The sequence below is a fragment of the Podarcis melisellensis genome (genome assembly GCF_964234715.1).
Source record: "Podarcis melisellensis genome assembly, chromosome: 8".
NCBI lineage: Eukaryota > Metazoa > Chordata > Lepidosauria > Squamata > Lacertidae > Podarcis > Podarcis melisellensis.
This window is the reverse complement of record NC_138540.1, coordinates 58,178,083-58,194,230: the sequence shown is the minus strand read 5'-3', so window position 1 is coordinate 58,194,230 and position 16,148 is coordinate 58,178,083. Positions and strand designations below refer to the sequence as shown.

At 47.2% G+C, this 16,148-nt stretch overlaps 1 protein-coding gene across 1 annotated transcript; it reads left to right on the top strand.

Annotated features, from left to right (window-relative positions):
* Nucleotides 1–82: 82 nt before the first annotated feature.
* Nucleotides 83–15,226, top strand: YARS1 (tyrosyl-tRNA synthetase 1). The gene is made up of 14 exons (XM_081921238.1): nucleotides 83–154; nucleotides 1,135–1,223; nucleotides 3,352–3,498; nucleotides 3,848–4,023; nucleotides 5,538–5,667; nucleotides 7,562–7,642; nucleotides 8,029–8,121; nucleotides 9,302–9,437; nucleotides 11,007–11,092; nucleotides 11,748–11,883; nucleotides 12,719–12,816; nucleotides 13,031–13,224; nucleotides 13,405–13,546; nucleotides 14,580–15,226. Exons 2-14 carry the CDS (start codon nucleotides 1,167–1,169, stop codon nucleotides 14,688–14,690), a joined length of 1,587 nt encoding a protein of 528 aa, XP_081777364.1. The 5' UTR covers nucleotides 83–154; nucleotides 1,135–1,166; the 3' UTR covers nucleotides 14,691–15,226.
* Nucleotides 15,227–16,148: the final 922 nt, after the last annotated feature.

Here is a 16,148-nt window from a genome sequence, read left to right as displayed (position 1 = left end):
GCCGCAGTGGAAGCCCCGCCCCCTCCCTTCCAGTCTCGGGGCGGGGAAGAGGCCACCAGGCTGGCAAGCAGAGCGCCGAGAGCGAGGAAGCTGATGCAACGCGGAGGCAGACCCCGGCCGGCGTGTGTCACAGAGAGAGAGAGAGAGAGGAAAGGTGAGGAAGCAGAGGGAGGCGGGGGGGGGCATTGGGAGCCCCCCGGTACCCAAGGAGGGGTAGGTGGGGGGAGGGAAGATAACGAGGGATGGCGTGGAAGGCCCCGAGTTAGTATATGGGACTCGCTGCCACCATATGGGCTGATGACTTTGAAGGGGATTTGAAGGGGGACGGCGACCCAGGGCCTGATTTTGCTGCTTCTTTTTCCTTTCTTGCCGTTTCTTTCAGATTGCAACCCAGGGGTTAGGGCCTGCTAGCTGCCCTGAGAGACTTTTTTTTTCTTTAGAGGAGAGCGGGATAAAAGCACTGCTTTACATAATAGAGGAGATACTAATAAATCAGACAAATTCATGGATGAGGGTGGCAAATGATCGTGGCATTTTCAGTTGCTTTAATCGTAAATCACCTTGAGACTGATCGGGATCTATCTATAGGCTTAATTGACGCTTTCAAAGAACTCTTAATAGATTCCCGAAATAGACTTACCCTTGCAGAAGCCATTCTGTTTTTGCTGGGTAATTTTATATTCAACAGTAATTTCTACCAGTGAGCCCAGAACGGAAATTTAACTAACTGGCCTGTCATTTCCAGGATCCCCCACCTTGTTTGTTTTTGGTTGTTGTTTTTTAAGCATACTTGATTCAAGTGGGGATCAGCAGCCTCTGCTTTACACAGGCAATATGTATGAATTCCTAGGGATTCTCTTTTACCAAGACCACCCCATTAAATGGGGGGCATGCACAAAGAGGCTTCTGGTTCAGCTGTTATGTGGTGCTTTCTGATTCCCTTCTCTTGCCTTGTGGGGACATGAAATTGTATCAGATTCTGCTGGCTTGTTCTCTTCCCCTAACCTTCTGCCATTGGGAGAGGAGAAATTTGGCTTGTGTTGGGAATGCCTGGCGAGGAAGCAGGAGACCTCCTTGATGCTTACTCCTGTTTTTCTTTGATTGCCTAACATGCATTTCTTTTTCCAATTTCAGCTCATAAGGGTGGGTGAGCAACTGCTGGCACAATGGGGCATGAACTGACAGCACAGGAGAAGTATCACTTGATCACCCGAAATTTGCAGGTACTTCTGTAGGAATGGTTGAAAATGAGGCTTTTAAAAAAATATTCCACATATGGGTGCAAAAGTAGTTTGAATAAGCATCAAAGGTTTGCCCCACTCTGTTCTCCAAAAGAAGTTTTTTATTACACCCCCCCCCATTATTTTCTTTTGTTATAAATAAACTTAAGGATTGGGAACATTTCCTTCCTGAAATAAGCCTTCTTCCACCCCAAATTATTCACACTGGGAGCCTCTCCCGTATGAAATGCCCTAGCCTCGTATCTGGATGGAATTTCTCTGAGCAGAGAATTAGAAATTTCAAAACCTGAGTGCAGTTTGTGTGAAAACAAAGCTTTGGGCTGGGTACAACACTAAGATTTCTAGGGGACAGTCTTCTGGTGCTTGTTGCCTCCCCATTGGCACACTAGGCATACACAAATACAAAGCTACATCTGAGTTACTACAAATTAGGAATTCTGACAGCTGTGTGGGCTGGAGGACTTTTTGCTGTTGATAAAGGAGTCTGAATCCCATAGCATATCATCCAGCCATCTTTGAGTAGATCTTGATCTGCCACAGTACCTTATTCCTAATCCGGATTTTTTACATTGTACCTTGTTGACTCAGATGTCTGGTAACTAAGGCTGAGCAATATCTGGTTTTCAACATAATGATATATCACTAGCTAAACATCGCAATATACTGATATATCACGATTTCTGAAATCAGGATGGAGCTACGTAGAGGCATTGGTTGGCTTCATGGCTTCTCCCACATTGTGATTTTTTGCATAGCGCACATATCGTGATTCATGATATATTGTCAGATCAAAAATTATGAAACCGATACCACAATATGGACTTCAATCCAGTTTGGGACAATATATTGATATATCACCCAGCCCTACTGGTAACCTGAAAATTCTGGATGATTCATAGGTCCCATGTACAAATAAGGTTTTCCAGCAAATCACAGAAGTGCTTGTCTGCACTAGAAGAACTGGGTTATTAATATCTTACTCCAGTCTTTGGAACATGTATGGTAATGAGGATTAGAAACCAGATGTCTTAACTGTTTCCTGTGGTTGTGGAGCTGGGTTGCTGTTTGACCTTGGTTTATTGCTTTTTCACTTGGGTTTGCCACTTGTGATGGTATCTCATGAGGTTGTAATGTGTTAGCAATAGGGCTTTCCCTACAATTTGCACTGCTACGTGTCTGCTCAAATTGAGCATTACAAGAAAGAGAGGAATGCAGAACAGGTAATGGGAAAAGCCTGTCATTTTGTTAGGATCATCTGTAGAAGCAAGCTGTTGAGTCACACAAGACTCACTTTGTGACTACTAATTGAAAGGACAAACATTACCCAACCATACCTGCAAACTTTCCTCTACTATAATGGATGACTCCCATATTTAAATCACTCATTGCCCAGAGCAATGCACCTGCCTCTCCTGAGAGCAAGTGATTGAATGACTGTGATACGCCCAATCTAGTGTTGGGGGCAGGATTGTCTGTCCCCAGTAGAGGCTTATTGGAAAAGGCAATGTCAGAGAATAAGCCATGCCTACTCTATTAGTGGATCTTTTGGGCTCTCAAGAGACTTTAATTATTTACGTTTCATGCTCTGCACTTTGAGAATTGCTGATCTAGTGCTTTACCTGCCCCCTATTGTTCAATGTGATTTTATATTTTTCTACTGTGGGTGTTACAGTGGTACCTCTGGTTACATACGCTTCAGGTTACAGACTCCGCTAACCCAGAAATAATACCTCGGTTAAGAACTTTGCTTCAGGGTGAGAACAGAAATCGGGCAGCGGCAGCACAGCAGCAGTGGGAGGCCCCATTAGCTAAAGTGGTGCTTCAGGTTAAGAACAGTTTCAGGTTAAGAGCAGACCTCCAGAACGAATTAAGTACGTAACCAGAGGTACCACTGTATATTGATGTTTTGAGCTATTCTTGTTTTAATATATATCATTTATTATATTTTGTAAACCACCCTAGAATCTGATAATAAAAGGTGGAATATAAATGTTTTAAATAAAAATATATCCCCTTGCATCGCAGGGTTTTGGCTTCCCTAGCTCTCCCTTCTCGCTTGCTTCTTGCTTTTCCAGCTGAGATGCTGAACACATCTCTCTTTTGCTTGCAGGAAGTTCTCGGAGAGGATAAGCTGAAGGCCATCTTGAAAGAACGGGAGGTGAAGATATACTGGGGGACAGCAACGACGGGCAAGCCTCATATAGCCTATTTTGTACCCATGACCAAAATAGCAGACTTCCTCAAGGCTGGATGTGAGGTGAGACTGGGCTCTGCTTTAGATTTGGTCTGTTGGCTGCTTTCAAGTAGTAATGGGGCAGTCATCCTAGTGGGGAGGATCTGCTGCCTTTCAAAGACCTCTGGAAGGCAATTTCCCCCTGAACACCATTCATGCCTTCTCCAACCTGGCACCCAGCCAGCATGGCTGAATTATGTTGGGGTTGATGGGAGTTGTAGTCCAAAGTATCTGGACAGCTCGGGATTGGGGATGATTGATCTAGATGTGCAGCCATTGGGTCTGAGCTCCTGTTGGTTCTCAAAGTGCATATAGAGGAAGGGTTAGGGTTAAGGCCAAGGCACTCCTGCTTGATATGCCCCTTCTCTCTCAGGTGACAATTCTGTTTGCTGACCTCCATGGATACCTTGACAATATGAAGGCACCATGGGAGCTTCTGGAACTGCGCACCCAATATTATGAGAACGTGATCAAGGCAATGCTGGAGAGCATAGGTGTGCCTCTGGAAAAGCTCAAGTTCATCCGGGGGACTGACTATCAGCTCAGCAAGTAAGTTTGTCTTGAGGCAGTGTGGAGCTGCAGAACAGCAAATGGGAACTTCCTTGGTCAGAGGGATTAGCATCCGTAAGAACTCCGCAGGTGGTTTTAAAGTTTTCACTTAGAAAAGTTCCTAAACCTGCTAAGGTTTAATTGGATGATTTGGAAGGGGAGATTTGCCAGAGTCCCATAGGTGGCATAGGAGAAACTGAGGGTGCCGCACATTCTCTTTTAAAATGCCACACGTCTGCCGATTCTCTGAACTCATCAAGAGAGGCCCCGCTGCATATCCCACCACTATGTGGGGCTTATTTGGTGCCTTCTCTGTTGTGCTGTCTAGGATTAGGAATGCCTTCCCCAAGAAATACTCCATCTTGATATTTAGCTCTAGACTGAATATTTTATTTGTCTGGCAGTCCTTTGGCCAATTTAATGTTGGGATTTGGATGTAAAGCTAAGCTTAGTATTACGTTCATCAGCATTGGGCTTGTGTGGTCCCCACTCCTCTGGCACAGCCGCAAGGTGAAGATGGAGAGCTTTTGCTTCAGTATTCAACTAACTGCCATAGTTAAGGCTAACCACAGTCTGACTGGGTTCAGGCATAAACTGTTCAGGTTAGTTAAAACAAAATGAGATTGTGGGAGCTCCCAAAGGGCCTCTGCATACTGAGTGAATGGGCAGCAGAACGTCCAATGCAGTTCAGTGCAAACTGGAGTAAAGTGATACACATTGGGGCAAAGAAATATTCATTTCATGTATGACTCATGATGCCAACCCAGCTGTGAAAAAGCTGTGAAATTCCATGCTAGGGATCATTATGAAGGGAACTGAAAACAAAACTGCCAATAGCATAATGCAATTATACAGATCTACGGTGTGGCCACATTTGGAATAATGTGTACCGTTCTCATTGTCTCACCTCATTGTAGGGTTAGAAAACTTTCAGAAAATAATCAGGGTGACTCCCCTGTGAAGAAAAGTTGTGCCAGTAAAAGGAGACGGCATAGAGACATATAAAATTATGCATAAACGAGAGAGATGCATAGAGATTTCCCCCCCCCCATCTCCATTGTAGCCTCATCTGCACAGGGTGGGTAGAGGAGAGACAGAGACCAGATTCTCTCCCACAAGAGGCAGTCAGAGCTACCAACTTGATTAGTTTTAGGAAAGGACTGGACACATTCATGGAGGAGAAGACTGTCAGTGACTACTAACCCTGATGGCTGTCTTCTGCCCCCACTGTCGGAGGCAGCATGCCCCCTGAATGCCAGTTGCTGGGAAACATACACAGTGTTGCTGTGCTAGGTCCCTCTTCTGGGCTCCCCACTGGGGCATCCGTCTGGCCACTGTGAGAACAGGAAGCTGGACTAGATGGGCCCCCTTCATCCTGATCCAGCAGCCAACCTCATATTATGTCCTTAACATTACATCTGATCCACCTGCAAGTGGTTAGGCTCCTAAGCTGCTTGTAGTTCTGGAAAGGGAAGGACATTCCACCACACTATCTCCCTGCCTTTTCTATTTAGAGAATACACGCTGGATGTTTACCGCCTGTCCTCTGTCGTCACCCAACATGATGCCAAGAAAGCCGGGGCAGAAGTAGTCAAGCAGGTGGAGCATCCGTTGCTCAGTGGTCTCCTCTATCCAGGACTGCAGGTACCTGTTTAACGTCATCATGGAGGAGGCGGGGGGAAGAGATGTGGGCTTCTTTTGCTCTTGGCTACCATAGCTCAAGGGACATGGGTGGCGCTGTGGGTTAAACCACAGAGCCTAGGGCTTGCCAATCAGAAGGTCAGCGGTTTGAATCCCTGTGATGGGGTGAGCTCCCGTTGCTCAGTCCCTGCTCCTGCAAACCTATGAGTTTGAAAGCACGTCGAAGTGCAAGTAGATAAATAGATACCACTCCGGCGGGAAGGTAAATGGCATTTCCATGTGCTGCTCTGGTTCGCCAGAAGCGGCTTAGTCATGCTGGCCACATGGCCCAGAAGCTGTACGCCGGCTCCCTCGGTCAATAAAGTGAGATGAGCGCCACAACCCCAGAGTCGTCCTGAAGCACGAGAAATATAGTGGTACCCACTTAGGGTGAAACAAGGATCAGACAGACACAGCAATTTGGAGAAAAAGAAGGTGAGGTTTTATTGCTGAGCAATAATGGACCCAGTTGGAATCCTTTCCAAAAGACTGGGACCCCGAAGCATACAAGTCCTGAGGTTATATACTTGAGCAAATCACAGATCATGAGACAATCATGAGACAGTCATGAACGCCAGCAAAAAATAACCAATAGCGTGCATCTGCCATGCTCCTGGCCGTATGCTGAGTTCACTCCCCAACCTCTGCTTTCCATTGTCTTGTACAATGATTTACAGTCTGACCTTTTCCCTAGTTCTGACAGAACAGGAAAATGACACTCAGGGAGGGAATCTCCTGGCGCTACCTCCCCCTATGCATTCTGCTTCATGTAGGGAGTTTTTGTGGTTTGGCCCTTCCTGTTTCGTGGACCATTTTAGCCTGGATTTGAGGGGGAGATTTGTACCAGCACCTTCTGATTCATGGCTTCCCCTTTCCTCTAGGGCGCAAGGATGTTACTAGGTAAAAGGTCGGTTCTGGACTTGCGGTTCCAAGCAGTTTGCAATTAGCTTAGGCAAAAGCTTTTCTTGATTCAAATGGATTTATAAAATTACTGTAAGCCCTGTTATGTGTGAGCATATGTGAATATATTGATTACTAATAACTGATTATATGAATGAATAGCATAAGGGTAGCCCCCCTTTTCTTGCTTTAGTCCACGACTGGACCTAAGGGGTCTCTTTACCTACCATAGCTCAGAATGAATATCCTCAGATGCCCAAGGCCATACAGTGGTACCTTGGTTTACGAACTTAATCCATTCCAGAAGTCTGTTCTTAAACCAAGGCGTGCTTTCCCGTAGCAGTGCGGGACTCAATTTACAAATGGAACACACTCAACAGGAAGCGAAACATGTTCTGCTTCCATGGTAAAGTTCACAAACCAAAACACCTACTTCCGGGTTTGCAGCATTCATAATCCAAGTTGTTCTTAAACCAAGATACCATTGTATGTGTGTTTCCATAAGTTGTACTATTCTTCCAGTTATGAAAAGGGGTGGGGAGGAAGAAAGTAAAAGATCCAGTAAGTATGGATGGTTCTATTTGTGGAGACGCCATTCCTCGTGAGGGTTGGGGTACACCTGTTTGGTGGCAGGTATTTTTATGAACATAGTTCTGAAGTCTCTTGCTATGTGAAGTATCAATTTACCAAGATCAATATGCTTCAGGACCAGACTAGTAGAGGACCTAAGAGGATGCCTGGTGCTTGCTTCACTCACCCTGAAGCCTGTGGAATAAAATCCTAATCTGGGAAATGGGTTGTGCTTGGACCAGAGGTGGAATTCTTGTTTTCTTCACAGTTTGTCTCTGGACAAGAGATGCTAGTGCCCAGGGGTATCCCTGGGGCAGGAAAGAAGCAACCAGTCTGCCCAAACCAGTGGGGTCTGCAGGGAGTTATCTATGCTTGTGTGTCCCCGCAGGCACTGGATGAAGAGTACCTCAAAGTCGATGCGCAGTTTGGAGGAGTGGATCAGAGGAAAATCTTCACTTTTGCAGAGAAGGTGAGAAGAATGAGACACTTGCCTGGCTGCCTCTTTGGAGCACTGTGCAATTGGTGCTGAAGGCCCCTGGATGGTTCAGCTAGCTAAACCTGTGTTCCCTTTGATCACATGCTGCGCCCCCAGGGTAAGCTAGGTGTGGATATTTTGGGTCTTGAGGTGGAAAATGCAAAAGGCACCTCCTTTCTCTCCCTGTTTCCCCCTGGCTGGTTAACATGGGGGCAGAACCTACTAGGATATAGAAAATGTGCTGTGTAAGAACACAGTGTAAACTACAGTCCACAGAGAAGGTATTGGGTTCCAGGGAGGCAGATAATACACTTGAACGTCCCACTTTCCTTCCATCTTCAGCCTTTGTTTTAAATCCCTGTATGTTTGTTTCTCTCTAGTACCTCCCCTCCTTGGGCTATGCCAAGCGCATCCACCTGATGAACCCCATGGTGCCAGGACTGACAGGCAGCAAGATGAGTTCTTCAGAAGAGGTGGGTTCTTCAGCTTGACTCTTGCCCCTGGCAGCCAAACCCTGCAAGGAGGAGTTCTTAAAATGTGCAGGGATGCCTTGCCGACAGTCCTCGTTGGCAGGGTTCTTTTTTCTAGTCTTTGAAATACTTCAGCATTACGGAAAGGAAATAGGAAATCGGATAAAACATCCAAAAGCAATATTCTACCTTTGGTAGTAAAAGATTCAATTTGAAAATTAAGTAACTGGTGACCCGTTCGTCATAAAGAGATCCTAAAGCACCACCTAAGTTATTTCCTACTTGGCAGTTTTGAGCATCACACACTGGTTGGGAGCCCAGGGGTTAAGAGGGGTGGGGAGGGAGCAGCAGGCATCTGTGTTGAGGATGCCCTGCTTGAGAAAAAACTAGGAACAGGGTGTGATACAATGGCTGCTGCAATCCATGCAAGATAATATCACCAAGGCAGCTATCTGTAAACAAGCAATGAATGTCCATTAAAATGACATAAAATTTCTTATCTTAAACAATAGCAGACACAGTAAATAAAGTGTTCACTTGTAATATATCAGTGGTTCAGTGCTCATTTCCTCTCTTTCCAAAATAGTTTTTATCATGAACAATTACAAAAGCAGTAATAAAGAGTCCACTTGTGATATACAGTGGTTCAGTGCTCAGACGTCATTCCTGTAATCCAACATTTTGTCGCTAAAGAGCGTAGTCATCGAACTGTCAAAATCAATTGTAACAGAATTGCACTGAATTATCTAGTGTCAATTGAGAAAAAACTAGAACACAATATTCCAAGGTGATGTTCGCGCTTCATGTTTTTCGCAAATCCGTCTTTGCCAAGTTTGGTGCCTTCTGCTCTTAGATGCTTGGGACTACAATTTCCATCAGCCCCAGCCAGCACATAGATGAGAGTTATTGTCTGAAGCATCTGGAGGGCACCAGATTGGTGAAGTCTGTTGTGTTTATGTAAAAATGGAAAATCTGCTGTTCAGTTAATCCAGTTAAATCCTTTAACTCAAAAGGATTTGCTCTAGCAGATAGGTGGGCTAAAACTTGTAGCTGTGGTCCCATGCTCTTTCCATCTCAGGATTATTCCTCCATCTGTGAAAAACTGACTAGTCCCAGTACACTTCTGTGGCCTGCTGTGCCTGGGAGCTAATTCATGGAGCATCCCCTCCCTTCCCTCATCCAGGAGTCCAAGATTGATCTCTTGGATCGAAAGGAGGATGTGAAGAAGAAGCTCAAGAAGGCATTTTGCGAGCCAGGGAATGTGGAGAACAATGGGGTCTTGTCCTTCATCAAGCATGTGCTCTTCCCACTCAGATCAGGTAAGTGTCTCCAAGCAGCAAGAAAGGGGAGGAGCTAGAGGATTTTATTATGGGGAGTAGCAGGCAACCTGATTGGCTGAAAGGTCAATCTAGAGGTGAAGGGCTGGGTCACATCCTTTCATCTTCCACCTGTGTCCCCTCCCTGCTTACCTGAAGCCCCAAGTATGTAGCAGAGCCTGAATATTAGGGCGTTATTTTAGGGGATGAAACTTAATTCTTTTTCAAATTTCTTCAATGAGGGATTTAAAACACTGTTCTTGGTATGAGGAATTCAAATCTATTCTTTTTAGCTTGGTAAGTACGTTTGACAAAGAAGCACATAAACTGTTTTTGGAAAACCAAAGAATTTTAATTTTACCTCCTGAAAACGTCAGGTAATGCTTAATAATAATAACTGCAAGTAGATTGGCCATCATTTTTAATGATTTCTATGCAATTTTACATACATTTTATGTACCAAGCAAAACTAAATTCTATTCATTTAACCAAAATATCTTTTGAATTCCCAAGTCGTGTTACAATATTTTAGCACCCTTCCTTTTAGCAAATTCCTTTTTGGAATTTGAAAGTTGAAAAATTCAGCATGCCCTGCTGTTTATGTCTGGCAGTTTCCCTTCTCTCCTGGCTGGGATGGAAAGGCTCCCTTTTAATCACTAAAAGGGCATTTTAGTGGCACCACAGAGGGTCTGTGTGGTGCTTGCATGCAGGCCAGTTCCTTTTCTGTGAAGGGAAGCCGTAGCATCACAGAGCTGGAGGGGACCGTGGATGCTAGCTAGTCCACTCCCCGCTCCATACCAGAATGTCCAAGCTAGACGGATGGCTGGCCCACCTCTGCATGAAGACCTCTTGGCCAGGGAAATCCCACCCATCCCTCTCACTCATTGGCTCCATTGTCAAAATGCTCTTTATCCTAGCATGTTACCCAAACCCTCTCCTCCTGCAACATGAGCTCTGGCTTCTGGGCAGCAGCAAAGAACAGGCCTTTGCCTCTGCTCTGTATGTGTGAGAGAAATACACCGTAGGTATTTGAAAGGGCTGTCGCATCCCCACTCAGTCTCCTCCAGGCTAAACATACCCAGGGTTTCTTTGCCCTTTCCTTGTAGGGCTTGTCTTCCCTGCCCATGACCATCTTCCCTACCCTGAACATGAATCATCCAGAACTGGAACGTACATGAGGGTAACCAGTCCAGCCTGACGCTTGGGGCCTCAAACCCTTTCTAGACCCACTTATACTTGGGAGTAAGTCAGCCAGACAGAGGATCCATTAACTTCACCATCAGCTCCTTTGAAATACTTTTTGTGGGCACGTGCCCACGGAAGAACAGGGATTTGCCTTGCTGCTGCTACAGGGGAGGGCAGGGAAGGGAACATGACGCCCTTGGTCTTGGTCCTCCTTTGCCATCATCAGTGTATCCCCTGCAACCTGAAGGGCTTTGAAGCTTTTTAAAAAACTGACATTTTGAGGACCTTGGATACGAACCCCCCACACCTGCAGTGTTCTTGTGACTCCTCAAACGCACACCACTCTGTTAATGCGGATCTTCAAATCTTTCTTTTCCCCTACTGCAGAGTTTGTGATTCTTCGAGATGAGAAGTGGGGAGGGAATAAAACTTACACCCACTACGGAGACCTCGAGAAAGACTTTGCTGACCAGGTGACACACTGGGATGCGGGTGGGGTAGGGAGGTGGCCAGCTGCCAGGGGTGGGGTGGGGTGGGGGGCTCCTGGGGTCCTTGTTGTTGCTTTGTATGTGGGAAGAACCTCCTCGTGGAACAGCTTTGCTGTACTTGCATGAAGAGCTTGGGCTATCCTGCCAGGCAGACTCTGAGACCCAGCAGCAGTTGTGTGTTGGTGGTGGGAGACCCTGACCTTTTGCTCTGCATGCCCACCTGGGGGGGTTGCATCAGAGGCCCGCAAGGGGAAGCTGAGTCACAGGGAGGGGCTCTAGACTGACAAAGAATTGTGTTGCACATCCCCTAAAGCAACAACTCTGCAGTCGTAATGAATGCAAACCAGACATTCTCACAGAATTTGCATAGGTCAGATGTACAGAAACACTGCTGTTCTGCATAAATCAGACTCTCTGCCCCTTTTAATTTCTGTCTTACCAGCTGAGCAATATGTGGAATGTTTTCCCCGTGAAGCCCCATTGGCTTTCATTTTACACCACTCATCCATTCCACTGCCTCCTGCCCACCAGATTGTGCTTTGTGATTTGCGCCCACTGTTAGGAACGGCGCTGGGGACTGATGGGAACCCTCTAGGGAGAGCAGGACTAACTGGGTCTCCATCTTCTTCCATGGGTGCAGGTTGTCCACCCTGGGGACTTGAAGAACTCTGTGGAGGTGGCCTTGAACAAGCTCCTTGAGCCCATCAGAGAGAAGTTCAACAGCTCACAAATGAAGAAACTGGCCAGCTCTGCATATCCTGATCCTTCCAAAGCAAGTAAGGGCTGAAAGGCACCTGCTGTTGGTCCATCTAGTTCAGTACTGTTGATCCTGGCTGGCAGAGGCTCTCCAGGGTTTTAAGCAGGGGGCATTCCCAGCCCTTCCTGGAGGAGATGCTGCTTGGGATTGAACCTGGGACCTCTCCATGCAAAGCAGAGGCTCCACCCCTGAGGCTCCAGAGCTTCCCACAGATGCTCCTGCACTCTCTGAGACCAAGAGCCCTGCAAGTTCTTTCTGGCAGGCTGATGCAGATGCCGGTCTGCCCCCACAAGGCCCTGCCCGGGTCTGGAAGATCTGACTTGCCTCCTTCACTGTCTGCAAAGCAATTGGGCCTGCTAAGCGCCTTCCCTGTGGCGTGGCTCCTTCCTGGGTTGCTTTAATTCTCCTCTCCATCCCACCCTCATCTCCTCTTGCTCATGCAAGAGAATACCAGCATCTTTTTTAAAAAATCAATTTTTATTGCAAGTTTCCCACATAAAATACAATAAAAGCCAAGCTAATCTAAAGAGAAAAGATTTTTAAAAAAACAAGACTAAGGAAGAAAATAAAGAGGAAAAAGTAAATTAAAAAGCCCTGTCACAACTGGATCCTACCCCATATTCTACCCACAAAAGAGTGAACCCTCCTAGGTCTGACCTGGGAGCTTCCCCCCTCTTCTCCCAGCCTCACACGCCAGGAGATCCTCTCTACCCTGCTTCTGTCACAGGGCCCTTCATTTCCCATCTATCAGTCTCCTGTCTAGCACCGTTTTTGAGGCCTAGTCTCTCCAGGCTGCTGCCAGTCTTTGCAACTGCAGCTCTCCTAAAAACCTCCCTTCCCTTCCCTGTCTGCAGAACCTTCAGCGAAAGGCCCCACGAAGAACTCTGACCCGGAGGAAGTAGTGCCATCTCGGGTGGACCTTCGTGTTGGCAGAGTGCTCAGCGTGGAGAAGGTAAGCCTGCCAGGGGGCTTCCTAGAGGCAGTTGGTTGACAGAAGGGTGCTGGCATCAGGACTCTTGAGAGCGCATGCAGAGGTCTCCATCACACTCCCTGGGCCTCTGTACTGGGCTTGGGGTGCGTGGGAGATTGCGGGGTGCCTGCAACCCTGGAGGGGGCCATTCAACTTTTCACAACTGGGCTGTGACGCCGCCCTTCTCCCTTCGCAGCATCCTGATGCTAACACGCTGTACGTGGAGAAGATTGATGTGGGGGAGCCTGAGCCGCGGACGGTGGTCAGTGGGCTGGTGGAGCACGTGCCCAAAGAGGAGCTGCAGGACAGGCTGGTGGTCTTGGTGTGCAACCTGAAGCCTCAGAAGATGCGGGGACTGGAGTCCCAGGCCATGCTGCTCTGCGCTTGCAGGTGTGTGCAGTGGAAGGTGGGACAGGCAGACTTTGGGTCATGCAGAGGGGCTGCAAATGGATCCACTTATTGGGGGCATAAGCAGGCATTTGTTATCCCTTGGCTATGTTTTCCTGTTAGGCGAAGCGAGAGGCCGACTGAAGCCTGCTTACCGCTAACATGTTTATCCTCTTCTTCCAGTGCTGGGGAGCCCTGCCAAATAGAGCCCCTAGACCCCCCGGCCGGCTCCTGCCCCGGTGAGCGGGTGTTTGTGGAGGGCTACGAAGAAGGCCAGCCTGATGAGGAGCTGAAACCCAAGAAGAAGGTCTTTGAGAAGCTGCAGGTGAGCAGGGAAGAGGCTCCTCCAAGTGGCAGGTGGCTCCATATTGGGCAGCTGAGCAACTGTGTGCACTCCAGGTGTTTTGGGGACCACTCCTCCTGTTGGCTCCAACCAGCATGAGGCACACTGGCTTAAAGCAAAGCCAGACATTCCTTAGTCCAGGAATTGCGCTGCAATCCTAAGTGACTGCCCTTGCAGGAGAGCAGAGTTTCTGCCACAGGACAGGTAGAAAGGGCTCCGGAGCTGTGTGCCGCGCCTGCAGAGGGTTGTCTCATACTAGTAGGGAGCAGCACAGAGTCTGCAAAAAGGGCAAGTCGACCCTGATCTTCTTAAATATGGAGAACTGATCCTCCCAACTGGTCCAAAATTTGGGGGCTCTGAATAAACCTGTTCCGGCAACTTATTTTCGGAAAACAAAACGCTGGTGCCCCATTATGCATTTTTTAACTGGAGAGAGAATCTAATACATTTTTTAAAATGTAAGAATAAAAGCAGTCCCAAGCAGTTAATGAGGGAGTAGGCGGTGTTTTGGTTAGCTTGATAATATATGGCTGTAGTATGTGAATATTTTAGAATGAAAATAACATTTGCTCAAAAGGATCAAGGGGGTTGTCACCTCCTCCTCCTCTAGGCTAGTAAGGTCTGGCTTCCCTTTTCCACCATGTTTAACTAAGGTAGACAAACCTGTGCAAACTTGGTGCCCTCCAGTTGTTTTAAACTACAACTTCCCTCAGCTGCCTGGAAATCTTGTAGTCTGGAACATCTGAAGAGCACCAGGCCAGCCAAAGCTGATGTCAACATAGGAGGCTGTTCCTGCTGCTGCTCCTATTGTATCAAACATTTGGTCCATCCTACTCAGTATTGCCTATGCTGGCTGACAGCAATTCTGCGGGATTTCTGATCAGAAGTTTTTTTCTGGACCTGCCAGGGATTGAACCTGAGACCTTTTGCACTGTCAAGTATTCTGCCACAGAGCTGTGGCCTCTCAGCATGACAGGACTGGAGAAATCACCCTGCCTGTTCTTTCTCTTCTCAGGCAGACTTCCAGATTTCTGAGGCTTCTGTGGCCCAGTGGAAGGGGAAGAACTTAATGACCAAACTGGGGAACCTCACCTGCAAAACTCTGAAAAGCGGCAGCATCCGCTAGCTGCCTCTGCCTCGCACTTTCAGCTTATGCGTGCCAGTTATTGCCCGACAAACATCCTCCATACTTGCATTGCACTCCCAGCCATGAGATTCCAACCCAGCTGGACCTGACCCATGAAAAAATCGACATGGCTTCCATCTTTTGACATGGACAGAATGGGGAAGGGCACCTAGAAGCAGGAGGCCAGTGCAATGAGGCCCCTCTCTCCAGGCACGTCTTATTTATACTGAAGAGAAAAGAGCCAATGACCTCGTCCTTCTGACTTCTGGTGGTGACGGAAACCTCTCCAGATGTTGTAGAAGAGGAAATGCTGCTGGCACAGATCTGCCCTCTTATGATGGTTTGGTCTACATGCCTTCCAGGATGTTTGTCATACTCTGCTTAAAACAGAAGGTCTATGATGTTGAGCTCGGACTCAGACTGGCAAAATTTGGAGAGGATCTCTTACCAGATTGGCAACGGTTAGGTCCATCAGGCATAAACACTGAATTCCAAATCATCTGTCATTTCCCCAAATAAAATGATCACACCATCTGGTTCCTGGTGCTCTTCTGTGGTAGCTGCGTTCATCCCAAGATGACTGCTTTCTAACATGCTTGGTAACAGATCAAATAGTTCTTTCTTTTTCACAGAGAAATGGCACAACGTAGTAAAAACCCCATGTAGTTCCAGTTACTGGTTATTTAACTAGCAGAGGAATGTGCATGTTTTCTGGCTAAGAGTCTTGTAGTACTTTAAATCGGACTCCCCCATCCTGGTGCCTCTAGATGTTTTAGACAATTTTGATTGGGCTGATGGGTGTTGTAGGTTAGAATATCTGCAGGTTACCAGGTTGACGAAGGCTGATAGCGTGTGTGAGAGAAGGACGTGAGGAGCTGGAGCAGCTGCCATAAAAAGCAAACCAGGAACACTTTTTTCCTGGTAGAAGTGTCCAAACTCAAGACCACCTGTCTCTACCTTTTACCTTTAATCTATGCACAAGGGGAACATTTTGTGCATGTAGGTTATAGAAGCTTATTCTATAAGAAATATTTACTGTGGTAGCACTCGGAGACTTTGCTTTTATTGTGAGTGAGCCTGTACATGCTTAACGAGAGGGATTTGAGGGTTTGCTGTAACCAGCACACTTGCATTTTTTATGCTTACGGAGGTTTGTTCTGGACTACAACCACCATTAGCTCCAGCCGGCATGATCTGCACTCATGCACTCAGCTGCAAAGTCTGTTCCCTTGGGTGGGGTAACATTGCTTGGACTGGAATGGGCTGCAAGGCCGCCTTCCCATCCCCACCAGATGGAAGACAGAGAAACTTCTGCTTGATCAGGCAGGATGGCCAGCAAGCGGGTTGATCACTTGCGGATGGTTGCACACACTTACTGCATCCCCTCTGCCGCAGGCCTCTGGAGGGTGTGATGGTTAGACTAAGGTTGCCAGGCATTCCCCTTTCCTGGGGACAGTC

Coding starts and splice junctions, on each gene's coding strand:
- YARS1 (XM_081921238.1), top strand. CDS start 1,167: ATGGGGCATGAACTGACAGCACAGGAGAAGTATCACTTGATCACCCGA. Junction 11,093..11,747: donor AGAAAGACTTTGCTGACCAG/GTGACACACTGG, acceptor CCATGGGTGCAG/GTTGTCCACCCTGGGGACTT. Junction 13,225..13,404: donor ATGCTGCTCTGCGCTTGCAG/GTGTGTGCAGTG, acceptor CTCTTCTTCCAG/TGCTGGGGAGCCCTGCCAAA.